Raw genomic sequence first — 22,293 nt, 5'->3', positions numbered from 1 at the left:
CTCCTGACTCCTGAATTCTCTTGACTTTCACGGTAACCAGCAATCTTACTGGCATAAGGCAGCGGTTTCCACATCTGACTGCTCAATGGAACCATCTGAGAGCTCTGAAAAAGTTTCCCAGGCTCCACCCTCATCCTCCTGATTCAGAAATCTCTAGGGTGGGACCCTGAAACAAGCTCCCCAGGTTATTTCCGTAAGCAGTTAAGCCTGGTAGTAATCAGCAGCCAAATACACAGGAGTGGTGGCACATCAGTCTACATACTTTATACATAAAGGACAAGATAAACACATTTCAGGGACAAGTACAATCATATTGAGGGCCAGAATGGACTATAAAAACATGTTTGTACAAAAAACTAACTTGTCTGTTGAATTCTTCTTCATTTTCCATCCACATGTACTCTGCAAATGGATTGTCATCTTCATGAGAATGACCGTTAATAATCACATCTTCATTGATGATGCTTGGGCTAGTACTGCTGCGACTTGGATCTTTCATGGCTGATGTTGGTTGTCGTTTTTAACCTTAAAAGAACAACAGCACAGTTAATTTACTTATTCATTCAGGGTTTTTTCTTTCTGAGACAAGGTTTCACTCCGTCATCCAGGCTGGAGTGCAATGGTATGATCATGGCTCACCACAGCCTCCATCTCTTGCCTCAGCCTCCCAAGTAACTGGGACTACAGGTGTGTACCACCACACCACCCGGCTGAATTTTTTTTATTTTTTGTAGAAACAAGGTCTGTGTTACCCAAGCTGGTCTCAAATTTCTGAGCTCAAGTGATCCTCCCACCCAAGCCTCTCAAAGTGCTGGGATTATATGCATGAGCCACCGGGCCCAGCTGATTCTTTCAGTTCTTAGTGAGCATCTGTTTATTATTAGCAGGCATCATGAACAGGTGTTAGAGGCAGATGATACATTAAAAATACACGGTAAGTTGAATAATTGGAAAGTTTCATGTTTGTTTTTTCCAAATGATTTTAATGTTTTAAGAAACAGGAGAGGACAGTCTAAAACATCTAATGTTTTCTTTTTTTTTTTTGAGACAGAGTTTCACTCTGTCACCCAGGCTGGAATGCAGTGGCATGATCTTGGTTCACTGCAACCTCAACTGCCCAGGTTTAAGCGATTCTCCCGCCTCAGCCTCCCAAGTAGCTGGGATTACAGGCATGTGCTACCATGCCCAGCTAATTTTTGTATTTTTAGTAGAGATGGAGTTTCGCCACGTTGGCCAGGCTGGTCTTGAACTCCTGACCTTAGATGATCTGCCTGCCTTGGCCTCCCAAAGTGCTGAGATTATAGGTGTGCGCCACCACGCCCGGCCACATCTGACGTTTTCTGATAACAGTAAATGAAGTCCATCAGTTGCTTACATGGACTCTCCAAACCATCCAATTTATTATTTTATATTACATATCACTTGCTTTGTAAAGCAAGCATGGTTGGCTGGGCGCAGTGGCTCATGCCTATAATCCCGGCACTTTGGGAGGCGGGGGCAGGTGGATCATTTAAGGTCAGGAGTTTGAGACCAGCCTAACATGGTGAAACCCTGTCTCTACTAAAAATACAAAAAAGGCCAGGCGCGGTGGCTCATGCCTGTAATCCCAGCACTTTGGGAGGCCGAGGCAGGTGGATCACCTGAGGTCGAGAGTTCAAGACCAGCCTGATCAACATGGTGAAACCCCGTCTCTACTAAAAATACAAAATTAGCCGGGCGTGGTGGCACATGCCTGTAATCCCAGCTACTCGGGAGGCTGAGGCAGGAGAATTGCTTGAACCCGCGAGGCGGAGGCTATGGTGAGCCGAGATTGCGCCGTTGCACTCCAGCATGGGCAAAAAGAGTGAAACTCCATCTCAAAAACAAACAAACAAAAAAACACCCAAAAACAAAAAAATTAGCTGGGCGTCGTGGTACATGCCTGTAATCCCAGCTACTCAGGAGGCTGAGGTGGGAGAATCACTTGAAACCAGGAGGCAGAGGGTGCAGTGAGCCGAGACTGCACCACTGCACTCCAGCCTAGGCAACAGAGGGAAACTCCACCTCAAAAAACAACAACAACAACAAAAACCAAACACGGTCTGAAAGACTGAGTCATCAAGTGATGAAATGATGAAAAGCAAATTCAATTTTTAAAAACTGACTTCAAAAAGTCCAGGGATTGAAAGTGAAAACTAACAGATTTTTAATAACTTCTTAGGTTCTTCATGTATATAGCTCTGGATCTCTCCTTGATAGCCCATATTCTGTGTCTGCTTTTTCTCTAGGTCCATGTCAAGTTCTTCCATGTCTGGAGTTCCTCACTGTACAGTGAGTTTCAGGCATCTTTTTTTTTTTTTTGAGACAGGGTCTCACCCACACTGGAGTGCAGTGGCGTGATCTCAGCTCACCGCAACCTCTGCCTCCCAGGCTCAAGCAATTCTCCTGCCTCAGCCTCCAGAGTAGCTGGGATTACAAGCGTATGCCATTATCACCTGGCTAACTTTTGTATTTTTAGTAGAGACTGGGTTTCACCATGTTGGCCAGGCTAGCCTTGAACTCAAGACCTCAAATGATCCACCTGTCTCGGCCTCCCAAAGTGCTGGGATTACATGCATGAGCCATCGCGGCCCAGCCCAGTATCTTTTCATCTGAGTAAAAGTAGTATCAAATACAAGCCTGATGTCTTATACTACTCAATAGCTGATAACATGATCTAACCTAATTGATACATTGCAGGCTAAATATTTGAAGCACAAGGTTTCACATTCTAAAATATTCCAATTCATTAAGTTTGAAATCGCTAAAAATAGATTTACATAAAACAATTCACCTGTATGTAAACTCAAGCAGTATACTGACTTGTGCCAAAGAAAGGCTTATTGAGGTCTGCTTACCTCAAATTTGTCATAATCAAGTAAAACACTAAATCTAAAGTCTCCTACTGGAAATAGATGTATTTTTTTCCCTTTGGGATAAGTTTCAGGGAAAAGATTAGCCCTATGTGTGTTGCCTGGCCCTTTAAATTTTATGGACTTATCCTTAAGAGGACATAAGTGTAATAAAAATCCATAGCTGTTCATGTAATATGACAAATACTAGATACTAATGACAACAGGATCATAGTGGTGAAAATTTTAATTGTTGAGAGGTCCTCAACTAAAAATTTCTGGGAACTTCTGTCCTAGTTATAGTATGTATATCTATAAAAGAAAGGCAGGCCGGGCACTGTGGCTAACTCCAGTAATTCCAGCATTTTGGGAGGCCAAAGCAGGCGGACTGCTTGAGCCCAGGAGTTTGGGACCAGCCTGGGCAACATAGAGAACCCCATCTCTACTACAAATACAAAAAATTAGCTGGATGTGGTGGTGCATGCCTATAATCCCAGCTATTTGGGAGGCTGAGGCAAGAGAATAACTGGAACCTGGGAGGCAGAGGTTGCAGAGAGGCAAGATCACATCACTGCACTTCAGCCTGGGCAAGAAAGCAAGACCCTGTCTCCAAAAAAAAAAAAAAAAAAGGAAAGAAAGAAAGAAAAAAAAAGGCAGGAAGAAACAAGCTGGATGCGGCTCATGCCTGTAATCCCAACACTTTGGGAGGTCAACAGGGGTGGATCGCTTGAGCCCAGGAGTTTGATACTAGCCTGGGCAATATGGCAAAGCTGGGTACAGTGGTGCACGCCTGCAGTCCCAGCTACTTGGGAGGCCAAGGTAGGAGGATCTCCTGACCCTGGGAGATGGAGGTTGCAGTGAGCTGAGATAGTGCCACTGCACTCCAGCCTGGGCGGCAGAGCAAGACCCTATCTTGAAAAACAATAATACAATCAAACAAAAGAAGAAAGGCAGAAACAGACTCAGAGTTATGTGCTATGGTGTTGGTAGAAAGAAAATATGATAATATGATTTGTTAGGAAATTGAGGCACTGTAAAAGCAGACAAGACAGAAAACAGACAATGGATATCTGTTATTTTTATCATTAAACTTGGATGAAAAACTATTTTGATAGCAAGTTTTGACTAAATAATAACCAGCTCCTCTAAAGAAAATAATTAGGCTGGGTGCGGTGGCTCCCGCCTATAATCCCAACACTTTGGGAGGCCAAGGCGGGCAGATCACGAGATCGGGAGTTCGAGACCAGCCTGGCCAATATGGTGAAATCCCGTCTCTACTAAAAATACAAAAACTAGCCAGGTGTGGTGGCACACGCCTGTAGTCCCAGCTACTTGGGAGGCCGAGGCAGAAGAATCGCTTGAACCTGAGAGGTAGAGGTTGCAGTGAGCCGAGACTGCGCCACTGCACTCTGGCCTGGGCAACAGAGCGCGACTCCATCTCAAAAAAAAGAAAAGAAGAAAATTACCCATTTTTTTTTGAGACGGAGAGTACAGTGGTGCAATCTCAGCTCACTGCAACCTCCGCCTCCTGGGTTCAAGAGATTCTCCTGCCTCAGCCTCCTGTGTAGCTGGGATTACAGGAGCGTGCCACCATGGCCGGCTAATTTTTTTGTATTTTCAGTAGAGACAGGGTTTCACCACGTTGGCCCGGCTGGCCTCAAACGCCTGACCTCAAGTGATCCGCCCACCTCAGCCTCCCAAAGTGCTGGGATTACAGGCATGAGCCACCGTGTCCGGCCGAAAATTACTCATTCTTATATGGCAGGCTATATAACTGCTTACTGTTAAATAATTACATTTTAGATATTCCTCTAACACTGTGAATAGCTGGGATTGATCCTGCCTCACAACTGGATGGAACTTTGGTTAATCTGCATCTGAACCTTATCATTAAGTTAGGTACAAAGACACCCCAATATAAACAGGTTTTTGTTATTTTCCCAATTTGTATCCTGTCCCAACTTATGCCCATAAAATCCTACTTTTCACACCGGGCACTGTGGCTCATGCCTGTAATCCGAGCACCTTGGGAGGCTGAGGCGGGCAGATCACTTGAGGTCAGGAGTTTGAGACCAGCCTGGCCAACATGGCGAAACCCTGTCTCTACTGAAAATGAAAAAAAATTAGCCGGGTGTGATGGCGCACACCTGTAATGCCAGCTACACAGGAGGCTGAGGCAGGAGAATCACTTGAACCCAGGAGGTAGAGGTTCCAGTGTGCCAAGATCACGCCACTGCACTCTCCAGCCTGGGAGACAGAGTAAGACTCTGTCTCAAACAAATAACTTAGCTGGGTGTGGTGGTGCATGCCTGTGGTCCCAGATACTCAGGAGAGTGAGGTGGGAGGATCATATTAGCCCGAGGTCAAGGCTGCAGAGAGCCATGATCGCACGCCACTGCATTCCAGCCTGGGCAACAGAGCAAGACCTCGTCTCAAAAAAAGAATTTACTATTTTAAAGTGTTTGATTCAGTGGTTTTAACACACCACCATTACCTAATTCCAGAACATTTTCACCACCCCAAAAGGAAACTCCATACCCATCTGTAGTCACTCTCCATTTCCCAAGCCCCCCAACTGTGGGCAACCACTAGTCTACTTTCTGTCTCTATAGATTTGCCTATTCTGAACATTGCATATAAATGGAATCATAAAATATGTGTCCTCTTCTCATGTCTGGCTTCTTTCACTTATTACAATGTTTTCAAGGTTCACCTATGTTGTAGCATGTATCAGCATTTCATTCCTTTTTATTGCCAAACAATATTCCATTGTATAGAGATACACATTTTATCTACTCTGATTAATGAGCATCTGCAGTTGTTTCCACTTTTTGGCTATAATAATGCTGTTATCGGTATTTGTGTACAAGTTTTTATATGAGCACGTTTTCAGTTCTCTTGAATATACACCCAACGTGTTCAACGCTAGTCAGTCTTTTAGCTATACATTTTCATCTGTGACAGAAAAAATGAGCAAAAAAGGTAACTGACTCCCTCCCCACCACCAGACACAATCCTCACTCCCAATCCTTTTCCCAAAAGTAAGCACTGCTAATGTGGTATATATTTTTCTTAAAAAGTAAACACATATGCAACAATAGTATTGCATTTAAGGGCCTTACAGTCATCATCTATTTAATACTCAGAAGTCCTGTGGATGTAGGGATTATGGTCAAATTCATTTCCATGACAAAGAACTAAGTCTTAAGTAACTTGTTCCAGGTTACACAACTAGTGAACAGTGGAGCTGAAATTCAAGTCAAGGTAGCCTGACTCTAAAACATGCACCAGGGCCCAGCACTTTGGGAGTCTGAGGTGGGCCTCCAGACCCAGCTGTTCAAAACCAGCATGGGCAACATAGTGAGACCCCTATCTCTACAGAACTACTAAAAAGAACTGCCAATGCAATGATAAACTTCCAGAGGAATGCTTAAGAAAAAAAAAAAAAAACAGTTCAATTCTGGTAAAACACCTCTGTGGTATTTTAAACTACCCTGGTGCCATCTCCCATTTGCAGCTTGGTAAGCCTTGAAGACAATAGCCTGCATTCTTGGTACAAGTTGGAGGTAGCAGTATCAACATTATTTTTATTTTTTTGAGATGAAATCTCGCTCTGTTGCCCAGGCTGGAGTGTAGTGGCGTAATCTCAGCTCATTGCAACCTCTGCCTCCTAGGTTCAAGCGATTCTCCTTCAAGTAGCTGGGACTACAGGTGCGTGCCACCATGCCCCGCTAATTTTTGGATTTTTAGTAGAGGTGGGGTTTCACCATGTTGGCCAGGATGGTCTCGATCTCTTGACCTCGTGATCCGCCCGCCTCAGCCTCCCAGAGTGTTTGGATTACAGGCTTGAGCCACAGCCCCTGGCTGCAATATAATAAATATTAACAAAAAACTCTGGTTGTTTTGACCTGGCTCCCTGAAGGACTGGCTCAAGAGTTTGCTATGGGGAGTGAGGTGGGGCAGTAGCACACATATTTGTCAAAAACAGTTAAGGGTAAATATAGTAGCAATAACGGGGCAAACAATCAACACAGTAAAAAGCCTGGGAAGAAAAGCTGGTGAAGGAGATGCTTTGAGAGTAAGAGCTTTGAAAAGCTCCCACATATCCTGGTAGTCCTAGAAAGCCATAGGCATGTCAGTGCTGAGCAGATGTTCAGAAAAGACCTGAAAAGGCTCTAAGTTTTCACCTCTGGCTGAATTTCAGGCTCTGCCCATGCAGGAAGTGAAGGCAAAGGCAGAGCTGTTGAAGGTGTGCCTCAACACATCCATAGGACCCATATACCAAGACTAGGGGAGTTGTTTTTTGCTTAAAGGCATTTAAAAAAAATCTGTCAAATCACTAGCTGACCACTAAGCTAATGGAAGAGAGACTTCAATGGCCCCACACACAAAAAGAATACAAATTTTACTAAACTCTTTCAGAAAAGGCACTAAAATGACAACTACAATAAGTGGCAACAAACCTGGGGAGAATCTAATTTCCAGAATTGCCACATTATATCATTCAAAATGTCTTTTTTTTTTTTTTTTCCTGGAGACAGAGTCTTGCTCTGTCACTCAGGTGAAGTGCAGTGGCTCAATCTCAGCTCACTGCAACCTCCACCTCCCGGGTTCAAGCGATTCTCCTGCCTCAGCCTCCCCAGTAGCTGGGACTACAGGCGCATGCCAGCACACCTGGCTCATTTTCTGTATACTTTTAGTAGAGACGGGGTTTCACCATGTTGGCTAGGCTGGTCTTGAACTCCTGACATCAAATAATCCACTCACCTTGGACTCTCTCTCAAAGTGTTGGGATTACAGGCGTAAGTCACCGTGCCCAGCCCGAAATGTCATTTTCAACAAAAATTATGAGGCATGCAAAGAAATAAAAAAGTATGGCCCATACACAGGCAAAAAATAAATTAACAGAAACTGTCCCCAAGGGAGCCCAGATATTAGATTGGACAAAGACTTTATTTATTTATTATTTTTGACGAGGAGTGTTTTGCTCTTTTTGCCCAGGCTGGAGTGCAATGGCGCGATCTTGGCTCACTGCAACCTCCACCTCCTGGGTTCAAGTGATTCTCCTGCCTCAGCCTCCTGAGTAGCTGGGATTACAGGTGCATGCCACCAGGCCTGGCTAATTTTTATATTTTCAGTAGAGACGGGGTTTCACCATGTTGGTCAGGCTAGTCTCGAACTCCTCACCTTGTGATCCGCCTGCCTTGGTCTCCCAAAGTGCTGGTATTACAGGCGTGAGCCACCGTGCCCAGCCGACTTTATTTATTTAATGTATCGTTTTTGAGACAGAGTTTTGCTCTGTCACCCAGGCTGGAGTGCAATGGCACGATCTCAGCTCATTGCAATTTCTGCCTCCTGGGTTCAAGTGGTTCCCCTGCCTCAGCCTCCCAAGTAGCTGGGATCACAGGCACCCAACACCATGTCTGGCTAATTTTTGCAGCTTTTAGTAGAGACGGGGTTTTCACCATGTTGGCCAGCCTGGTCTCAAATTCCTGACCTCAGGTGCCTCCCAAAGTGCTAGGATTACAGGCGTGAGCCACCACGCCCAGCCTATTTATTTTTTGAGACTGAGTCTCCCTGTGTTGCCCAGGCTGGAGTGCAGTGGCTTGATCTTGGCTCACTGCAACCTCCGCCTCCTGGGTTCAAGCGATTCTCCTTCCTCAGCCTCCTGAGTAGCTGGGATTACAGGCGCCCGCCACCACACCCAACTAATTTTTGTATTATTTTAGTAGAGAAGGGGTTTCACCATGTTGGCCAGGTTGGTCTCGAACTCCTGACCTCAGGTGATCTCCCCGCATCAGCCTCCCAAAGTGCCACTGTGCCTGGCCAAAGACTTCAAATCAAGTATATTAAATATGTTAAAAGAGCTAAACGAAACCATGTAGAAAAAAATAAAAGGAACCACAGAATGATGTCTCACCAATTAGAGAATATCAGTAGAGACAAATAGTGGGCCGTGGTGGCTTACGCCTGTAATCCCAGCACTTTGAGAGGCCAAGGCAGGCAGATCACCTGAGGTCAGGAGTTCAAGACCAGCCTGGACAACATGGTGAAACCCTGTCTCTACTAAAAATACAAAAAATTTAGCCGGGCATGGGGGTGCATGCCTGTAATCCCAGCTACTTGGGAGGCTGAGGCAGGAGAATCGCTTGAACCCAAGAAGTGGAGGTTGCAGTGAACAGAGATCATGCCACTGCACTCCAGCCTGGGCAACAAGAGTGAAAACTCTGTCTCCAAAAAAAAAAAAAACGAGAGACAAATAGAAATTTTGGAGTTTAAAAGTAAACTGGGCCAGGTGCAGTGGCTCATGCCTGTAATCCCAGCACTTTGGGACTTTGGAAGGCTGGGGCAGGAGGATCACGAGGTCAGGAGTTCAAGACCAGCCTGGCCAACATAGTGAAACCCTGCCTCTACTAAAAGTACAAAAATTAGCCAGATGTGGTAGCACGTGCCTGTAGTCCCAGCTACTCAGGAGGCTGAGCCAGGAGTATCGCTTGAACCTGGAGGTGGAGGCTGTAGTGAGCTGAGACCACGCCACTGCACTCCAGCCCAGGCAACAGAGCAAGACTCCATCTCAAAAAAAAAAAAAAAAAAAAGGTACAACTGAAATGAAAAATTTACTAGAGGGGTTCAACAGCAGATATGAGCAGAGAGACAAAAGAATCAGCAAATTTAATTAAGGTCAATTGAGATTTATCCAGTCTGAGAAGCAGAATGAGGAAATGAAGAAAAATGAACAGAACGTTGAGAGACCCAGGAGACATCAACTGTGCCAAAATATATACAATGGAATTCCCAGAAGAAAAGGAGAATAGTTCAGAAACATTTGAAGAGATAACAGCCTAAAACTCCCCAAATTTGATAAAAAGACACAAATTTATGTATCTAAGAAGCTCAATTAACCCAAAGTAGGATAAACTCAATATGACCCGTACCAATACACATTACAATCGAATTGCTGAAAAGACAATGAAAACACCAAGAGAAGCAACTCATTACATACAAGGGATCCTCAATAAGATGAACAGCTGATTTCTTACCAGAAACCATGGAGGTCAGAAGGTAACATATTCAAAATGCTGAAAGAAAAAAAATCGAACCAAGAATTATTTATCTGGCAAAACTACCCTTTCAAAAATGAAGGAGAAATTAAGTCACTGCCAGATAAGAAAAAATGGACAGAGTTTGTCACTAGTAGACCTGTCCTATAAGAAAAGCTAAAGTGAGTCGTTCAGGCTGAAATGAAAGAACTCTATAGACATTAAATTGAATCCACACAAAATTAAAATGCCAGTAAAAGTAACTTATACAGGTAGTCACAAAAGTCTGCAATAACATATTTTGGCTTATTACTCCTCTTTCTTTCTGCATTATTTAAAAGATAAGGCTGGGCACAGTGGCTCATGCCTGTAATCCCAGCACTTTGGGAGGCTGAAGTGGGTGGATCACCTGAGGTCAGGAGTTCGAGACCAGCCTGGCCAACATGGCGAAACCCCGTCTCTACTAAAAATACAAAAAAATTAGGTGGATGTGGTGGCAGGCACCTGTAATCTCAGCTACTCAGGAGGCTGAGGCAGGAGAACTGCTGGAACCCGAGAGGCAGAGGGTACAGTGAGCCGAGACAGCGCCACTGCACTCCAGCCTGGGCCAACAACAGCGAGACTCTGCCTTAAAAAAAAAAAAAAGACAATGCATAATATAAGAATTATAAATCTATGTTAATGGACATACAATGTATAAAAATGTATTTTGTAGTAACAAATTACAAAAGACATGTAATTATTTTGTAATTACATTATTACAAATGTAATAATGGTGGGTTACACGAAGCTATATAGTCTTTTGGATACACTTGAAACTAAGCTGATATTAACTCAAACTGAATTGTTACAAACTAAGATGTTAATTATAACCTCCAGGGTAACCCTTAAGAAAATAATACACAGTAAAAATGTGTACAACAGCTGGGGTATATCATCATCCTATTCAGAAATAGCCAGAAACAAACGTCTTTAACATCCTAAGAGTCAATGAGCTCAAACCTATATATGTTGAGAGTCTCCCCTGGCTGAGAGAATGCTTTTCTCCAGAACAAAAATAATTAAAACTTAGAGGAAATGCTGGACACACAAAAGAAGGCCCTAATTTGCTTGAATGACTTTTAAGGACCGAAAACAGATAATGACTTAACAATACAGTAAAAAAACAAACTCTGGTACAAATAAGTCACAGAGGAAAACAAAAAACACAAAACTGAGAGGCTGACTATACTCAGCTGTTACTTTTTTTTTTTTTTGAGACAGAGTTTCATTCTTGTTGTCCAGGCTGGAGTGCAATGGCTCACCACAACCTCCATCTCCCTGGGTTCAAGCGATTGTCCTGCCTCAGCCTCCAGAGCAGCTGGGATTACAGGCATGCTCCACCACGCCCGGCTAACTTTGTATTTTTAGTAGAGACGGGGGTTTCTCCACGTTGGTCAGGCTGGTCTCAAACTCCCAACCTCAGGTGATCTGCCCACTTTGGCCTCCCAAAGTGCTGGATTACAGGCGTGAGCCAACGCACCCAGCCTCATCTGTTACTATCTTATCTTTGGCTCATGCCTCATTCTGACCCACTATAAAACTGGCAGGTAGGCTGGGCGTGGTGGCTCATGTCTGTAATCCCAGCACTTTGGGAGGCTGAGGCAGGCAGATCACCTGAGGTCAGGAGTTCGAGACCAGCCTGACCAACATGGAGAAACCCTGTCTCTACTAAAAACACAAAAGTAGCCAGGCGTGGTGGCACATGCCTGTAATCACAGCTACTCGGGAGTCTGAGGCAGAGGTTGCGGTGAGCCAAGATCACTCCATTGCACTCCAGCCTGGGAAACAAGGACGAAACTCCATCTCAAAAAAAAAAAAAACTGGCAGGAATTAACTGAGAAAGCCAATATTTTTTCCCCAGGTTTTTTACAGCCTGTATTTGTTTCAAGGCATGTTATGCTTTAAAACCCTAAAACTGTCAGAAAATATATCAAAAATAAAAAATGTTCAGTATTAATCTCATGCAAAGGAGATAACACGTCTTGATAACACGGCAAGACTGACTCAGAAAAACTAGTTTAATGTATCTAGTAGTCATTAAAATACATGTATATCAGATTTCCCTAGTGAAAATCACAAAATAAAAGTGATTATCCAAAATGCTTAGAACCAGAAGTGTTTTGGTTTTTTTTTTTTTTTCTTTCAGATTTTGGAATACTGTATTATACTTGCAGTTGAGCATCCCAAATCTGAAATTTTGAGTGTCATGTTGGCATTCAAAAAGTTCTGGACTTTGGAACAGTTCAGATATCAAATTTTCAAACTGGGATGCTCAACCTGTCATAAACAGTAATTTTTCACTTTATGCTTTCAGTATTCATTTGAAAATTTTTGGACAGCAGGGTCTTTGCACAAATTTAGGATCAATTTTGTTAGGAAAGCAAGCATTGAAGTGTAGGCCGATGCGGGAGGATCACTTGGGGTCAGGAATTCAAGATCAGTGTGGGAAACACACCAAGAGCCCATCTATACAAAAAACATTTTTAATTAGCTGGGCATGGTGGTGTTCACCTGTAGACCCAATTACTTGGAAAGCTGAGACAGGAGGATTACTTGAACCATGATTGTACCACTGCACTCCAGCCTGGGTGATACAGCAAGACCCCATCTGTCAAAAAAAGAGTGACAGGGATGAATGTAAAAAGTACACACTACTTACAAAAAAAAAGAAAAAAAGGTATACAAATGTCTAAAGCGTATATATTTTTTCCCTCTCCGATCCTATCATAGAGGTAATTCATCAATGTTAACAGCTTAATATGTGCCCTTTCATAATTCTTTGTTTATATAAACACGCATAAAGCATTTCTGTATTTTAACAGAATTATATTAAATACATTACATAAAATCTTCCCTAGTCAACAGGTATTGGTACATTTCACTTTTTAATGGATACAACACCACTTATTCAACCACCCCCTTCTGATGTACATTTATGTTCCCACTTTTTGCCATTACACACAATCTTGCTATGATCACTCTTTTTTTTTAGTAAAGACAAGGTAGTAGTGCTTCGTATAGGATATATTCCTGTAAGTGGGAATAACTGTGTCAAGGGCCATGTGCATTTTAACTGTAAGAGATGACAGATTATTTATAAAAATGTGGCAATACGCATTCCTATTATACTGTTTGGGTGCATCCATTTTGCTGCATCTTCAACAATCCCAGATATTATATATGTATTGTATTTTATTTTTGCAATCAGATGAGCTAAAAATGACATTTGTTTTCCTTTACAGCTTCTGGGAAGTCTTTTCCCACACTGAGATTATATTTCCTGTATTTTCTCTCAATATTTTTATAGTTTCAAGTTTTTATATTTAAATCTTTAGTTCATGTGAACATTTGAATATGTGAAGGATCTATATTTTTCCATATAAATTACATCATCCCCCACTAATGAAAGCTTATTCCTCATGTTTATCTTAATTGAATTCCCATTTGTCTGAATCTATTCTGAGATTCTTTATTCTGTAATTGTGTATTTCTATACCAATATCAAAAACTGAAAGAGGACAAGGAACACAAACCTTTCATCTAGATTCATCAAACAGTCTTTTTGCCTGTTTTCTCTATTTTTTTTTTTTTTTTTTTGCTTAACCATTTGATAAGTTGCAGGTATGATCTTTCAACCTCAACTATTTCAATTTTTTATTTTTTATTTTATTTTATTTTTTTTTTTTTTTGAGACAGAGTCTCACTCTGTCACCCAGGCTGGAGTGCAGTGGCACAATCTCGGCTCACTGCAACCTCCACCTCCTGAGTTTAAGTGCTTTTCCTGTCTCAGCCTCCCGAGTAGCTGGGACTACAGGCGCATGCCACCATGACACACTAATTTTTGCATTTTTAGTAGACATGGGGTTTTGTCATGTTGGCCAGGCTGGTCTCCAACTCCTGACCTCATGATCCGCCCACCTCGGCCTCCCAAAGTGCTGGGATTACAGGCATGAGCCACCGCGCCTGGCCTGTGATTTCTATTTCTAAAGTACAAGAATGATGTATATATTACACTCATCTGTTTTACTTAATCTGTTCAATTCTGAAAGTGGTTTATCCAAGTCCTCTACTACAGTAGATAGAATATGTGACCCAATCTGAGAATTTGTCTCATAAGGAATTAACTTTTTTTTTTTTTTGAGACAGAGTCTCGCCTTTGCTGCCCAGGCTGGAGTGCAGTGGCGCGATCTCAGCTCACTGCAGTCTCTGCCTCCAGGGTTCAAGCAATTCTCCTGCCTCAGCCTCCAGAGTAGCTGGGATTACAGGCGCCCGCCACCACACCTGGCTAACTTTTATTTCTTATTTTTATTTTTATTTTTTGAGACAGAGTCTCACTCTGTCGCCAGGCTGGAGTGTAGTGGCGCAATCTCGGATCACTGCAACCTCTGCCTCCCGCGTTCAAGTGATTCTCCTGCCTCAGCCTCCCGAGTAGCTGGGATCACAGGTGCACGCCACCATGTCCAGCTAACTTTTGTATTTTTAGTAGAAACGGGGTTTCACCATGTTGGCCAGGATGGTCTCAATCTCTTGACTTTGTGATCCACCTATCTCAGCCTCCCAAAGTGCTGGAATTACAGGTGTGAGACACTGTGCCCAGCCAGGAATTTACATTTTTGATAACTGATGTTTCGTTTTATGCCTTTCATAATAATTTCATGTTTACTTTTCTTATGCTTTTTCAAATGTTCTATTAACTATTACTTTTCTATAGCGTTTATTTTCCTACACTTAATAACTTTAACTATTTTCCTATCAATTAAAAATGTACTCCAAGGGCGGGAGGCAGTGGCTCATGCCTGTAATCCCAGCACTTTGGGAGGCTGAGGCGCGTGGATCACAAGGTCAGGAGATTGCGACCATCCTGGCCAACATGGCGAAAGCCGGTATCTATTAAAAATACAAAAATTAGCCAGGTATGGTGGTGTGAGCTTGTAGTTCTAGCTAGTCAGGAAGCTGAGGCAGGAGAATTGCTTGAACTCGGGAGGCGGAGGTTGTAGTGAGCTAAGATCACACCACTGTACTCCAGCCTGGGCGACAGAGCAAGACTCCGTCTCAGAGAAAAACAACAACAACAGCAAAAAACAACTCTATACATCCATTTAGAATGCCTTTCCTTCTCCAATATACCCAACCCAATGCCTACTCTGAGCCAAGGCAAGCCCTTTAAAATTATTTTACTTACACACTTCTTCCCTCCCCAATCTTCAGTTTTGTGGAAGTTAGCACTGGTAGATTCCTACTATTAGGTTTTCTCTTACTATGTTTTAAAATAATTTTTGAATTGAATACTTGACAATTCACATTATCATCCATTTATATTTTACTAAATTCATCACTCAGGCCATGCACAGTAGCTCACGCTTGTAATCCCAGCACTTTGGGAGGCTGAGGCAGGCAGATCACCTGAGGTCAGGAGTTCAAGACTAGCCGGGCCAACATGGCGAAACCGTCTCTACTAAAAATACAAAAATTAGCTGGGTGTGGTGGCAGGCACCTGTAATCCCAGCTACTGGGGAGGCTGAGGCAGGAGAATTGCTTGAACCTGGGAGGCAGAGGTTGCAGTGAGCCAAGATTGTGCCCTGCACTTCAGCCTAAGCAATAAAAGTGAAACTCTGACTTAAAAAAAAAAAAAAAAAAAGATACAAAGATTAGCTGGGCGTGGCCAGGCACAGTGACTCACGCCTGTAATCCCAGCACTTTGGGAGGCCGAGGTGGGCAGATCATGGGGTCAGGAGATCTAGACCATCTTGGCTAACACGGTGAAACCCCATCTCTACTAAAAATACAAAAAAAAAATTAGCCAAGTGTGGTGGCAGGCACCTGTAGTCCCAGCTACTCAGGAGGCCGAGGCAGGAAATTTGTGTGAACCCGGGAGGCAGAGCTTGCAGTCAGCTGAGACCACGCCACTGCACTCCAACTTGGGCAACAGAGCGAGACTCCGTCTCAAAAAACAAAAAACAAAAAAAAAAGTTAGCCAGGCTTGGTGGTGCTCCCCTGTTGTCCCAGCTACTCAGAAGGCTGAGGCAGGAGAATTGCTCGAGCCTGGGAGGCAGAGGCTGCAGTGAGCCAAGATCACGCCACTGCACCCCAGCCTGGGTGACACAGCAAGACCCTGTCTCAAAAAATAAAAATAAATAAATAAATTAATTCATCACTCGTAGTTTTTTTTTTTTTTTTTTTTTTTGACATGGAGTCTCACTCTGTTACCCAGGCTAAAGTGCAGCTGCACAATCTCGGGTCACTGCAACCTCTGCCTCCTGAGTAGCTGGAATTACAAGTGTGCAACATCATGCCTGTGCCTGGCTAATTTCTGTATTTTTAGTAGAGATGGGGTTTCACTATGTTGGCCAGGCTCGTCTAGAACTCCTGAACTCAGGTGATCCGCCCACCTCGGCCTCCCGAAGTGCTGGGATTACAGATATGAGCCACCACACTGGCCACTCATAATTGTTTCTTATATTCATCATCTTCCCCTAACTTCCTATCTTTGTAAAATAGTTCAAAAGGCTACCTGAGGATTTATCATTCTAAGCCAGTGTCCAAAACATCTTTTTTTTTTTATGGATGTACCATAGTTTTTAAAAAATTATTATTATACTTTAAGTTTCAGGGTACATGTGCACAATGTGCAGATTAGTTACATATGTATACATGTGCCATGCTGGTGTGCTGCACCCATTAACTCATCATTTAGCATTAGGTATATCTCCTAATGCTACAAAACATCTTTTGCCTTCATGTTTGAATAAAAATGTTGTATGGCCTGGTGTGGTGGCTCAGGCCTGTAATCCCACCACTTTGGGAGGCCGAGGTGGGTGGATCATTTGAGGTCAGGAGTTCTAGAAAAGCCTGGCCAATATGGTGAAACCTTGCCTCTACCAAAAATACAAAAATTAGCCGGGCATGGTGGTGGGCGCCTGTAGTGTCAGCTACTCAGGAGGCTGAGGCAGGAGAATCGCTTGAACTCGGGAGGTGGAGGTAGCAGTGAGCCAAGGTCGCGCCACTGCACTCCAGCCTGGGCGACAGAGCAGAACTGTGTCTCAAAAAAAAAAAAAAAAAAAAAAAAGTTGTAACATGAGTATTTCCACGTAAATGTGCTTAAAAAAATTAGTTGTAACAGAATTCTGAGATGTCTGTGCTTCCTGTTGATAATCTATTGTCAATAATTCCAACTTTCAATGTTGTAGAAAATCAATTTTCTTTCCTTTTAAAAATCCTGTTCTAGGCTGGATGCAGTGGCTCACACCTATAATCCTAGCACTTTAGGAGGCCAAGGGAGGTGGATCACTTGAGGTGAGGAGTTTAAGACTGGCCCTGGCCAACATGGTGAAACCCCATCTCTACTAATACAAAAAATAAGCCAGGCATGGTGGCGCACAGCTGTAGTCCCAGCTACTTGGGAGGCTGAGGCAGGAGAATTGCTTGAACCTGGGAGGCAGAGGTTGCAGTGAGCTGAGATGGTGCCACTGCATTCCAACCTGAGCATCAGAGGGAGACTGCATCTCAAAAAATAAAAATAGGCCAGGTGCGGTGGCTCACGCCTGTAATCCCAACACTTTGGGAGGCCAAGGGGGTAGATCATGAGGTCAAGAGATTGAGACCATCCTGGCCAACATGGTGAAACCCCGTCTCTAAAAATGCAAAAATCAGCTGGGTGTGGTGGCACATGCTTGTAGTCCCAGCTACTGGGGAGGCTGAGGCAGGAGAATCACTGGAACCTGGGAGGCGGAGGTTGCAGTGAGCCGAGATTGCGCCACTGCACTCCGGCCTGGCGACAGAGCAAATCTCCGTCTCAAAAAAATAAATAAAAATTTAAAAATCCTGTTCTAGACGACAGCTTAAGATGTTTTAACAAATTCATATATTTCACCAGATTTTGGATAGGTAAGAGCAATTTTTTCCCAGTACTACTGCCTGGAAGTCAGCAAACCCTTTCAATTTATCAACTTAGGGCTTTATTGTGTCTTCAGCTGTTTTTTCCCTCCTGAAATGTCTCTTAGACATATTGGTTTCCAGCAGTGTCCTTTTATATTGTCTATGGAATTTTAAAATACAGAAATCTTTTAGGTTTTACAATCTTTCTCCACTAGTTTCATCTTTTAAGAATTCTCATTAAAATTCAAATATAGGCCTGGTGCAGTGGCTCACGCCTGTAATCCCAGCACTTTGGGAGGCCGAGGTGGGCGGATCACAAGGTCAGGAGATTGAGACCATCCTGGCTAACACAGTGAAACCCCATCTCTCCTAAAAATACAAAAAATTAGCCAGGCATGGTGGCAAGCGTCTGTAGTCCCAGCTACTCAGGAGGCTGAGGCAAGAGAATGGCGTGAACCCGGGAGGCGGAGCTTGCAGTGAAATGAGATCGCGCCACTGCACTCAGGCCTGGGCAACAGAGCGAGACTCCGTCTCAAAAAAAAAAAAAAAAAAAATTCAAGCATGGTTCTCTTCTGTTTCTTTCATTAATCTACCTCCATAGGCACCATCTTTTCTCATTCCCTTGGACTCTGTTTTGAACCACTGTGATCCTTACCTTATTTGCATATTTTTTTAATCGTATTTTACGCATATATACGTTTAAGCATACTTCCTTTGGCAGTTAAAGAGGATCGCAACATTTTTCAATTGGTCTGTTTTCCACTCTGAAGTCTGTGAAAAGCACCGAATTTTTTGTTTTACTATTTGGCGCAGTAAGGTAACGATTAAAAAACATGGGCTCTGGGCTGGGCGCGGTGGCTCACACCTGTAATCCCAGCACCTTGGGAGGCCAAGGCCGTTGGATCACGAGGTCAGGAGATCGAGACCATCCTGGCTAACACGGTGAAACCCCGTCTCTACTAAAAATACAAAAACAAAAGTAGCCAGGCGCGGTGGCGGGCACAGCTACTCAGGAGGCTGAGGCAGAAGAATGGCATGAACCCTGGAGGTGGAGCGTGCAGTGAGCCGAGATCACGCCACTGCACTCCAGCCTGGGCAACAGGGCAAGACTCCGTTTCAAAAACAACAACAACAAAAAAACCCCATGGGCTCTGGAACCAGGCTGCTTTACTAACTGTGTGACCATGGCAAGATATTTAACCTGAGTCTCGGTTTCCTCATCTGTTGCATGGGAATTAATAATAGTACCTAGTTAGAGAACCTGGCACATAACAATTGGCATTAACTATCTCGGTGATTAAATATTTAGGGCAGTTAAAGGTCTCTAGACCAAGGGACAAGGTAAAAATTAGAGATCTTAAATCTACAGAGGTGAAACAATGTCACAGGAAAATCCCAAAGTCCACCCTAATCTCAACTGTAGTGTAACAAGGGTAATTAGGTGAGAGCAAGAATGGGTCATCCTAACTGATAAAAGCTCAAGTACATTAGAAATGCCACCCAAATTTATACAAACTGATATAAGAAGCAGAAGCTATTCAAATTCTCCAAACGTGTGCCCATCCAATATGGTGGCCATCAGCTACACAGATCTATTTAATTAAAATTTAGTTCTTCATTTACACCAGCCACATCTCAAGTGCTCATAACCACACACAGTACCTACATCATTGGACAGCACCACTCTAAACAATGAAAAAATTAAGAAAAAAGGGAGTTTTTTGGAACTGAACCTTAGCCTATATCAAATGCAAACTATTCATGCACCTGTGCAACAGGTGGTCTAGATCACAAAGGCAATGACTTGGACAACTTTAATCTTAGACCACAGTCAGAAGACGTAGGTTCAAATCCCAGCTATGCTACATAGCCACCTTAAAGTACCCTAGACCTGTCACTAAATCACACAGCACCACATAATGGTTAAGAGCATAGAATCTCTGGACTATCTGGATTTGAATTCCAACTATCATAGCTCTGTGACATTGGGAAAGTTACTTCACATCTCATTTGTTATCTTCATTTTACAGTAGGGCCTACCTTCCAGCTATGTTGTGGATCAAATTAGTTAATATTTGTAAAGGCAATGAGAACAATGCCTGGCATTATTGTTATACAAATATTTGCTAAATAAAAATAATCTTTCAGGCTTCTATTTCCTTAATTCCCAAATGGGCAAGATAAAACTTGCTCTGTTGGGAGGCCGAGGGGGGCGGATCACAAAGTCAGGAGATCGAGACCATCCTGGCTAACACGGTGAAACCCTGTCTCTACTAAAAATACAAAAAATTAGCCAGGCGTGGTGGCAAGCGCCTGTAGTCCCAGCTACTAGGGAGGCGGAGGCAGGAGAATCGCTTGAACCCGGGGAGGCGGAGGTTGCAGTGAGCCAATTGCGCCACTGCACTCCAGCACTCCAGCCTGGCGACAGAGTGAGACTCCATCTCAAAACAAACAAACAAACAAACAAACAAACAAAAAACTTGCTCTGCCCATTTCACGTTTCATGATAATGAATGACAATAGGATGTAAATTACAAGAAAATGTTTTAAAAGCACAAAAGGTTACTAGATTACAAGGGGGCAGAGGTCTTGCCTTCCACATTCTTTAATCTCCGACACTATCAACCAAATTGCTGTGCTAAGTGTTCAAGATTTTCACTAAAACTGGAGCATCACACTCTAGAGTCATAAAGTGATAAACCTGAATAAAGTGCAGAGTGCTTATTTAAGGAAAAGCCTGCTATAAACTCATTCTGACCAAAAGAGGGTGAAATTAACTACCTCAATTTGAGTTCCTAAGGAGCAACGTGCACAGCCTTGAATCATTAGAGGAAATCTCCATTCCCTAACCTCCATCCCTTAAAGAAACACAAGTGGGTTCTATAGTTCTTGTCAAGTTACCTATCCTGTGATTTTGTGTGTGTGTGAAAAAGTTTTATTCAAGTTCACAACTGACAAGTAGTATAAACAGACTAATTTTCCCCAAATATCCTGTCTTTCACTAACTGGAAACAGAATCACAAAAGCAAATAGTGGAGTCTCATTAAAAATTATTGTAGAGAACTTTTACTTATTGCAAACATAACCTACGCCAGAAGAAATTTCAAAAGCGACTTAATGAAAATATAAACCAACACCTGACCTAACTGCGCTAATGAAATCTGTGAAAAAACAATGCCACCACGTTCCAGCATTAGCCAGCACACCCAACATGAACATCTACTTTCCGTTGAAATAAACATCAAAGGCTGTCAGCTGCTACACCTTCCAAGGCAAATTGGAAGCCAAATTCTTTCTAGAGTTTGGGGTTTTTATGAGTTGATACGGGTGCCAAATCAGGGAAAAGAGAAACAAAAGGAAGCAGGTAAGACCCCTTTTAGGAGTCACTAAAAAATATCACTGCTGGCTGCTGCAACAAATGTTTTGAAGACCTAAATTCACCACAAGCCTTATTTATTTCTGGTGGCGATGGTGGGGAAGGAGGAGAGTAAGCACAGAAAATTATTAAAAGGTAAGAGGACCTTAAAGTTCATCTAACTCAACGCCCTCCTAGGGTAAGGGTTCCCAGTACACCAAAGGTTCTTTTTTCCAGGGCATGAGCTGCAATACAACCAAAAATAAGGGGTAGCGATGGCGAAGAAACGGGAGAAAGACGATCTTCTGATCAGGCCAGTCGACGGTTGCAGCGTTCCCCCAGGATGCCAAGAGCCCGCCAGTCCCTCCGCCCCTCTCTCCCCAAACCCCAGCCTCGGCTGAGGCGCGCACGCGCAGCAAGTATTGGCTGCGCGTGGCGACGCGCAGGCGTAAAGTGGGTAGAAACAATGAGCTTTGTTGCCGAGGCGGTGCGGGGGGGCAGGGGAAAGGGTACCCGGCGGAGGGATAAAGGACCGGGAGAATGGGGAACAGGAGAAAGTGCTATCCCGGCAACCCTCGCGCCACTGAGGACCCGGATAGAGAGCTGCGAGATCCAAATCATTAATAATGACAATGAAAAAAAAAAGCGACGGCCATGTCTCGGAGAAGACAGAGACGAAGTCGGCCCAAGCTCATCCCTCAGACTTGGTGGAAAGAGGCCATGAACAACGGAGGCCGCAAGGGACTCGGTGGCCAACCACCCAGGGAACCCTTTAGGCCCCTCTGCCGTCGCAGACTTGCTGTCCCTCGACCTCCGCACCCCTGTCGCCACTCTGCCCGAGAGGACCCCTCACCCAATGCACAGCAGCGGGGACGGCAGCCAACGAATCCTGTCGGCCTCCGCGGATCTCCACAGGCAGCGCCGCTCCCCCGCTCGACGTGCGCTCCGCCCGCCGCCTCCCTTCTCCAGTCCAAACAAACACCCCAGCCCGGAAGTGACTTCACTTCCGTCGCCGCCAACCCCGCCCTCTTGTTCTGTCAGCTCTGCCCTCCGAAGCCACTAGAGAGCGCGCGCGAGAACGCGCGACCCCGAAGGCTGTCTCCAAGGCTGC

General features: G+C 43.8%; 1 protein-coding gene across 3 annotated transcripts in view; it reads right to left on the bottom strand.

Moving 5' to 3' along the window:
- The window catches only part of PAIP2 (poly(A) binding protein interacting protein 2), a 27,726-nt gene extending 5,433 nt beyond the window's left edge, over window positions 1-22,293 (bottom strand). Inside the window, exons 1-3 of one of the 3 annotated variants that reach the window (XM_019028010.4) lie at window positions 22,036-22,181; window positions 9,911-9,949; window positions 362-525 (exon numbers count right to left, since the gene is read on the bottom strand). In XM_019028010.4, the coding sequence (XP_018883555.1) occupies window positions 362-499 (138 nt within the window). In that variant the 5' untranslated portion in view covers window positions 500-525; window positions 9,911-9,949; window positions 22,036-22,181. Of the gene's footprint in view, window positions 1-361; window positions 526-9,910; window positions 9,950-21,348; window positions 21,552-22,035 lie in introns of those variants that run through there. The other 2 variants (XM_004042602.4, XM_019028011.3) reach the window with 2 other exon arrangements.

This window comes from Gorilla gorilla, chromosome 4 (assembly GCF_029281585.2).
Source record: "Gorilla gorilla gorilla isolate KB3781 chromosome 4, NHGRI_mGorGor1-v2.1_pri, whole genome shotgun sequence".
Taxonomy (NCBI): Eukaryota; Metazoa; Chordata; class Mammalia; order Primates; family Hominidae; genus Gorilla; species Gorilla gorilla.
The sequence above is the reverse complement of the archived record's forward strand: the minus strand, read 5'-3'. Positions and strand labels throughout refer to the sequence as shown.